Source organism: Debaryomyces fabryi, assembly GCF_001447935.2.
Source record: "Debaryomyces fabryi strain CBS 789 chromosome Unknown contig00031, whole genome shotgun sequence".
Taxonomy (NCBI): Eukaryota; Fungi; Ascomycota; class Pichiomycetes; order Serinales; family Debaryomycetaceae; genus Debaryomyces; species Debaryomyces fabryi.
In genome coordinates, this window is record NW_015385457.1 from 76,769 (window position 1) to 84,806 (window position 8,038).

The window sequence follows — 8,038 nt, forward strand, 5'->3', positions numbered from 1 at the left end:
TGTTGGGCATTTATATAACATTTCAATATATTCAAGGAACTTGAAAGGAGGCAGAGATAGTATTAGAGAAGATGACTTATTATACTTATTTAATCGAATGGTATGTATGAGAGACACAAGGAATGAAGTGATCCGTGGTGTGGTATCGAGGAGGATAGCCAAAAAGTGAAATTTTTGACAAACATGAAAAATTCAGAATATTAACGTGAAATAGGCCTAGCAGCGATCCCGATGTGAAAACGGTGCAGGTTACAGGTAATTTTGATAATTGGGCGAAGGCCAATGCTCCTTTGACTAGAGAAGCAGGTACGTTTAAGGACCAAGTCCGGGTGGACAAAAAACAGAAGATTGTGTTCAAATTTGTTTTGAACGGAACAGAGTGGGTTACAAGTGAAGGCTACAAGAAGGAATTTGATGGTAATGGGATCGAAAACAACTATATTGATGCCGATGAGTTAGTGGAGGTTGAGGAATTTGAGCAGGATGCTGGCGAGACCAACGACGTGTCGGGGGGAAAAGTTGCCGGTATTGGAGGCGTTAGAAGGAGCAATGATGTTAAGGGAGCATCAGGTGGAAACGGGGTGAAGGAAAAGGGTGAGGTCGATCACATTAAAGACAATAGTGATGCGTTGACCGCTACTCTGTCATTCGCAGCCATTTCCACCAACGACTCCACGAGTGATTCGAAATATGAGCATGTTGTTGATGCTTATGAAAGTCCACAGGACAATCGCGGAGTTTTCAAGGATGAATCTGGAACTGGGAAGGACGATGAGGAAGAGTACGACAATGGAAACCAATTTGACACCCCAACGAACTCGGTCGTCAATTCGTATGTCCTCTCCACTCCAACTGATACGAAAAATAAAGATCAAGTTTCCTCTACTGCTGATACGTCGGTATCAAATATTGAGCCAAGCTCACAACGAGTATCTACTAGCGCAAAACAACCTTTGGCGAAGCTGAATGTTCCTGCTAAAAATAAGCTGACAAGCCACACGGAAAGTCACAAGGATGAAATAGTCGAAATATTGAAGGTTCCGGGTTCATTCCCATCGCCAACTTCTTCTGAGACAAATTCAAGCAAGAATTACTTTGAGACCAAACCACCTGTGAAGAGAGAAACCCTCATTTCGAGATTCAAGAGTTTATTCAAACCATAATTTTCTGGATTAATCCTTATATGATTTCAGCGCTTTTTTCTAATATTTTTTGTACCCAACGTCTTGTGGCTTTAGTTGAGTTCATATCTCACATAGTTGTGCCCAATGTCCATTATACTTTTTCCTTAATTATTTAGTGTTTTATTCCATTCAATTCATTAGTCAATATTTGAACATATTAATATACTGATAAACTTCTTTGATATATGTTCCTATTCTTTTATCTCTAATATTTTCTGATAATATTAATTAATATTCTATCTCTTCTTGTTGTTGTTTACGTTTAAATATTATTATCCTTTTGTTTATTATGTAATGGTATGTAAATTATAAATTATATACCTATTTCTTTCCCTTCTTCTTCTTCTTCTTGTTTTTACTGCTGCTAGTAGCTGGTTCGTTATTAGCATGCACGGCCTCTTTTTCCTCGGCTGGAGGAGTATCGACCTTTGAAATAGTGGTAGATAAAGGTTCTTCATTATCAAATTTAACATTACTCATAATACTTGCTAACCCATTGGTGTGCTCATTTATTGTCTCAACCTTAGTTTTCTTAGCATCAGTGTTACCTTGTTCATCTTCAATTGGTCTCTTCTTCGTGTTCGAAACACTCACTCCTCTAGGACCAATAAATGTCAATAACCTAGATAATTCTTTGATTTTGTAGGTACTATATTTAATGCACTTTCCCGAATTTGGTTCATAACATTTAAACGTTACCAAATTAGTTGCTTTTTTGTTGTTATTATCGCTAGATGTGTCTATTTTAGAGCCATCTTTGTCTTTATTCTTGGATTGTTTCTTTAATGCATTCGCATATGTTATGGAAAGAGTCGTAGTCGAGGGGTATGCTTCTAATAATTGTGACGAGAAATCAATAAAGGAGTCTATGTTTGACTTCGACGGCATTGTTAATGATATATTCTTGTTCCTTTAATTTTAGAATCGATTGTTCCATATTGAATAAAAATTCGTCGATCATTTTTATCTAAGTACTTATGTACAGGGGTTTGGATTTTTCAAATCTTAACTACAAAAGTCCTAATGAAAAAATGCTATTTTAATAATCTATAAATGTCGATATTATTTAGAATAATGCAATAATAAAAGAGACAGATTAAAACCTCATATTGGAACATCATATCCCAATATCAAACTTCCCAATAAATATATGTTTAAACAAGTTATAAAACCCCATACTAAAACTGCCGTAAATGCAGTAGCAGGTCCATTACTCATATCTTTGTAGCCCTTAACACGATATGTTTCTTCTTCTGATTCAATTATGGTATTAGCATAAGTATCACTTTCTGCCGAAATATTTCTACGATGCTGGCCATATTGAATTTCGTTTGTACCAAGACTTGAAGTTATCTCACGATCAGGATCATTATTGTGGCTAATCAAGCGCTGCTGTTCTTCAGATGCTTCTATCTCGTCTTCATCCCACCCTGCACACGGATGGGAATTTCTTAAATCTTGTAATCTGATCGCGGGCTCAGTACTCTTGAATCTCTTTACCTTCCCGTTTGTTAAAGTGGCTGTGCTGCTTGTAGTAATTGTTCTGGAAATACCGCTATCCATATCGTTATCTATCATGATATCAATCTCTTCATCACCATCCCTAACGAATATAGGAACTTTCATGATTTCCTTTGAACAAGTGAACCAAATCAATGGGGCACTGACAACCGGTAACAATATCGCCAACACAACTTGACTCATATTTAAGACGTTTGACAAGCCTTCACGGCCCGATAATGTTACAACTACTAAACAAGGAACAATAGCCAACCCTCTTGTGATTAACCTTCTTGTAATTGGAGGTAAACTCCACAGCAAAAACCCTTCCAGGACCATTTGACCAGCTAATGTGCACACAACCCCTGCACTCTGCCCTGAGCAAAGCAAAGCAAGAGCAAATACAAAGCCTGCTGTTGGAGATAAGTGTGTGGATAATAAATTGTAGATCGTGAATAAATCAGCATTTTGATAATCATCTTCATCATCACTATCATCAGTGTCGTGATCATCGTCTCTTTTATGGTTGCTATTGTTAAGGGTAGCACCAGCCACTATCAAAATCGCGGAATTAACAAACAAGGCCACAGTAAATAATGAAATCACTAATTCAACTATAGTATAAGTCATTGTATCGTTGATCGAGTGTATTGATGGTCTATAATGATCAAGTTCTTCATCGTCTTCATCCTTTTCAAACAGGTTAGTGGTACATTGGTCGGGCTGTACGTTTCTCTCAAATTCGTTATTATGCTCTAACTCAACATCTTCTTCCGAGTTAGATGGTTCATCCGATAAAGGCTTATAATGCCCATGCTTAATATCATAGTCTTTTAATCTTGCTTGGACTAATCCTGAACCTAAATACAAAGAATGAGGCATAACTGTTGCACCTAAAATCGCCAAACTCAAATATAAACCATTTCCGCCTTCTCGTTCGCTCATATCCACAACTTTCTCGTTTGGCATGAAACCCTTAATGACCTCCCACGTAGAAAAATTAATGGCCTCTTCGTGTGAGACTTGATATAATTCAATTGCAAAACAGACCACTGTTGCTGCAACCAAAATTGAAACAAACGACTCAAAAATTCTCACAAATAAAAGTGGGCCCTTTGGCCTGTATGCCATCAACACAATCAATACATCGACGACTGTCACTATAACTCCCGCAAGTAACGGCAAATCGAATAAAATATTTAACGAAATCGCCGTCCCCACAACTTCTGCTAAGTCCGTAGCAATGATAGCTAGTTCTGCTAAGCAGTAAATGAATATGTTAACCCTAAATGATAAATTGGCTTTGCAATTGGCTGCCAAATCTAATCCCGTCACCGCTCCAAGTTTGGCAGACAAAATCTGTAAAAATATAGCCAAGCAGTTCGAAAGCAATATCGAGAAAAGCAATTTATACTTGTAAGCTGAACCAGCAGCCACAGCAGTCGAATAATTCCCTGGGTCCATATATGCCACAGAAACCATTAGCCCGGGTCCAATGAATCTGGAGTATTTCTTCAATACCGAATATGCATTATCAAATAGCCCTTTAACGCTATTACCACCTCTCGCCAACCTATTCATCTTCAATATCTATGTATATTTCTCTTGCTTAACGTACGTACGTTCCTGTAATGTCGTTTTCTTAGTATAGCTTCTATACTTATACTAATCCTCTTGTTTTTATCACGCCAATAAAAATAATTCCTTATGCTAATATATTTTGACTTGCTAATCCAGTACACTTGTGGTATAAATATTCGATTATTTAGTATACAAATTTAATGTTTTACCCACAATAAAAGATACACTATAACAAACTGTGTATTCCAAGTCAAAATATTCCATATATTTATATATATGCAATATATGTAATTATAGGATTAATGATTTATTAAAGAATACGTCTTCTGTATTTAGTATACAACCGTGTTTTTTCGTACTGGTGAAAAAAATCCAGAAAACAAATTCCCGGAAAATATCGTGTCAAGTCGCAAGCTTCGCCAGCTTCCCCCGGTAATCCCCAGGAGAAAAATCGCGACATTTACAATGTCGCGTCGCGGATATGTCGCACCCGTCGGACATAATACACCGGTACTCAGTACCGCTAACAATATATAGATGAGTTTGGAAGAAGAAGCTTGTCTAGGTGTATCAAATATAGATAAAGGATAGACAATATGCTTAGAGGTAGTACATTAAGACCAATTATTCGTAATAATGTCAATAGATACGTGAAATCGGCATTTCATAGCAGTGTAAAGTTGAATGCTGGGTCAGTATTTAAGATGCCTGCAATGTCACCTACAATGACTGAAGGAGGAATTGTTGCTTGGAAATTTAAGGCAGGAGAGGAGTTTTCAGCGGGAGATGTGTTGTTGGAGGTTGAGACTGACAAGGCCACCATTGATGTCGAGGCACAGGATGATGGTATTATGTGGGAGGTTTTGGAAAACGATGGGGCCAGTGGAGTGGCAGTTGGAAAACCGATTGCTTTGTTAGCAGAGCCAGGTGACGATTTATCGAGCTTAGAGAAGCCATCTTTAGAGGCAGAAGCGCCACAGACAACCCCTAAGGAAGCTCCTAAGGAAGAGGCCAAGGAGCAACCAAAAGAGCAGCCTAAGAAACAAGCAGAACAGACCAAGCCAAAGAAGAGTGGGTCAGATGGCAACTCAGACGGCGTATTTGCGAGCGCTAACCCAAACCAGAAGTTCATGCCTTCTGTGGAGTTGTTATTGCATCAAAATAACATTTCGGCTGATGATGCCATTTCCAAAATCCCAGCTTCTGGTCCTAACGGTAGATTATTAAAGGGGGATGTTTTAGCATACATCGGAGAAATAAAGAAAGAATCAGTGGTCAGTATCGCCAAATATATCAAGTCTAGAGAGCATTTAGACTTATCGAACATCAAGTTAGCAGAACCAAAACCAAAGGATGCCGGCAAGCCTGAAAGCATCGAACCAGAAAAGCCATCCAATATCTTGACAGTCGAAGTTACCTCAGAATTCTCTCAAGATATTTCCAAAGAAAAATTCCAATACGCATTCGAAAAATCAATCAAATCAGCCATAAAACACACCTACGCCCAAAGATTTCCCCAATACTCATCTTCGCCTTCGGCATCCTCTTTGGTCGAATCTGACGTGTTTGATGACTTATTAGCTCCTCCAGTTACCAAGAACAGATTCGAAGTTTATGGAATCAACTACACCTTCTTTGGACAGGTAGCATCTCCAACATCATCAGCTGCTATTGCTGATGAGTTCGATGAAATCTTAGGTTTATCCTCTCCATCTACTGCTGCTCCTTCTGCTTCAGGTGATGGTGTGCATAGCGTTAATGTTGAATTCAATATTAAATTTGACGAATCCTTAACTGACTCGAAAGCATTTGTTGACTACTTTGAAGACTCTTTACTTTCTCAAATTCCTAGCAGAAAGCTTAAAATTACAAACTAATCTTTCTTGAACCCCTAGCAGAAAGAGTAAAGTTAAAAACTAATTAAATTAATACATATGAAATAATAATGTATAAAACATAGACACCTTACTTTCGTATTTTCATTCTTTATCAATTAAATCTTAACCTGCACGCGATCTCATCTTTTTTTTTTTTTGTATCTTCGCTTTTTTTTTCATTTTTTTTTGTCTTGTTGCAAATAGAGAAATCTTCTATTATATTCAATTGGATACAACCAGTAATAAACATATGGGTGAATATAATTGTCTTGTTGAGTTAAGAATAGGTGTATTATAATAAATTTCAAAAAAATTGGGCGAGATGTACCTTCCTTTCCCTAGTTTTAATAACATAAACAATGCTAATACAAATAATATGAACAACACCAATAGTAGTAATGGCAACACCAATATCAATGTCAACATTTCTGAGAGACCTAAAATACCGACAGATTCATTCAGCCTGACCAGACCATTAGTATATCCTCATTCAAGTGGGCATATGATCACGTCGCCTGCAGAATCACCCATACAATCCATTGGACATGGTATGTATATCCCTCCCTTAGGTTTGCCGCCACAGGCGTTACAGCCAAAAACACATAATGGTCAGCAGGTTTTCCAGGAACAACTCCATAGCTTACAACAGCAGCAACAGCATTATCAACAGCATATCCAACAGCATATCCAACATCCTCAGCATCCTTTACATGCTCCGCATCCTCCACGTCAGCATCATTTAGCGGAACATCCCGTGAATCAGCGCCCGTTTAGTTCTATTAACGGCCAACCTCTACAAATTATGCACGATTCTAAAAAGAAGAGGGGCCGCCCGAAGAAATTAATTCTTGATCCGCATACAAATCAGTATATTGACTCAACGCATCCTAATTTCAAACAACTAAATAAATTGGTCAAGTCATCGTCTACAGTATCATCCACGCCATCTATTGTTTCACAGAATGCTCTAGCATCCGACGCTGATGGCGGAATAACCAAATTATACGACCAACCAACTTCCATGCGTACCTTAGAGGATGAGGCCGTACAGCAGCTTCTTCAGAAAAAAGATAGAAGAGGTAGACCACGAAAGTTCCCAATTGAGGAAACAGGTTTGACCATTAAAGGCATAAGGGTGAATGGGACTGTTAAGCAACGAAAGAAGAAAGATACTGAAATATACCATTCAAACGGCCAGAGAATTGCGAAGAGAGAAAGAGGACGACCAAGAAAAACGCTGATTTCTCCTGCATCTCCTATCTCAGATTCAGGTTCTTCTATTCTGAGTGTAACATCTGTACCATATTTACCACCGCCCCATTTAGAAGGAAGAGATTACAGGCCTCAGGCCACATATCATTCACAAATTCATCCGCTTCCAGGTGATAATACTCAGCTCAACGGCCCTTCATCAACTAATAATAGCAATATGTATTCTATGAGTAGGGATCCTAACTTATCATAGTGAATAACCATTGTTGTGCTAAATCAATCTACGTTTTTTAACCGTAGATCTTTTTACTCCATCAGGATTCTTTTGCGAGCTAAAAGAATTTTGCAACTACAGAGTTTAAAATTGTAATATATATATATATAAAAACTAATAATAATATAAAAATTGTACTATATATTATTCACGATAATATATTTTTTATAGTAATATCTTGAAGATAATATGATTTTATATATTCACTTGTTTCAAGATTTAGTATTCAACAGTTTTCGTAAACATTTGTAATAACCCCAGAAAATATCAAGTTGTTCTCCTGTCAAAAACCTTCCACAATCACAAATTAAATTGTTAGCTACAAAGATATCAAGTCTAATACATAAGGGTTGCATTAAATAGAATTTCATATCGCTCTCATTACTACACGATTCACATCTTAAGATTTG

General features: G+C 37.5%; 4 protein-coding genes across 4 annotated transcripts; 2 read left to right on the top strand and 2 right to left on the bottom strand.

Annotated features, from left to right (window-relative positions):
* Positions 1-1,505: 1,505 nt before the first annotated feature.
* Positions 1,506-2,072, bottom strand: AC631_02005 (signal recognition particle subunit; the record flags this gene model as incomplete). Its single annotated transcript, XM_015610835.1, has 1 exon — positions 1,506-2,072. The coding sequence occupies one exon, from the start codon at positions 2,070-2,072 to the stop codon at positions 1,506-1,508; it is 567 nt and encodes a 188-aa protein (XP_015468371.1).
* A 216-nt stretch (positions 2,073-2,288) lies between these two features.
* AC631_02006 (divalent metal ion transporter) lies at positions 2,289-4,265 on the bottom strand (the record flags this gene model as incomplete). Its single annotated transcript, XM_015610836.1, has 1 exon — positions 2,289-4,265. The coding sequence occupies one exon, from the start codon at positions 4,263-4,265 to the stop codon at positions 2,289-2,291; it is 1,977 nt and encodes a 658-aa protein (XP_015468372.1).
* A 596-nt stretch (positions 4,266-4,861) lies between these two features.
* On the top strand, positions 4,862-6,142 carry PDX1 (Pdx1p; the record flags this gene model as incomplete). Its single annotated transcript, XM_015610837.1, has 1 exon — positions 4,862-6,142. The coding sequence occupies one exon, from the start codon at positions 4,862-4,864 to the stop codon at positions 6,140-6,142; it is 1,281 nt and encodes a 426-aa protein (XP_015468373.1).
* A 376-nt stretch (positions 6,143-6,518) lies between these two features.
* AC631_02008 (uncharacterized protein) lies at positions 6,519-7,607 on the top strand (the record flags this gene model as incomplete). Its single annotated transcript, XM_015610838.1, has 1 exon — positions 6,519-7,607. The coding sequence occupies one exon, from the start codon at positions 6,519-6,521 to the stop codon at positions 7,605-7,607; it is 1,089 nt and encodes a 362-aa protein (XP_015468374.1).
* Positions 7,608-8,038: the final 431 nt, after the last annotated feature.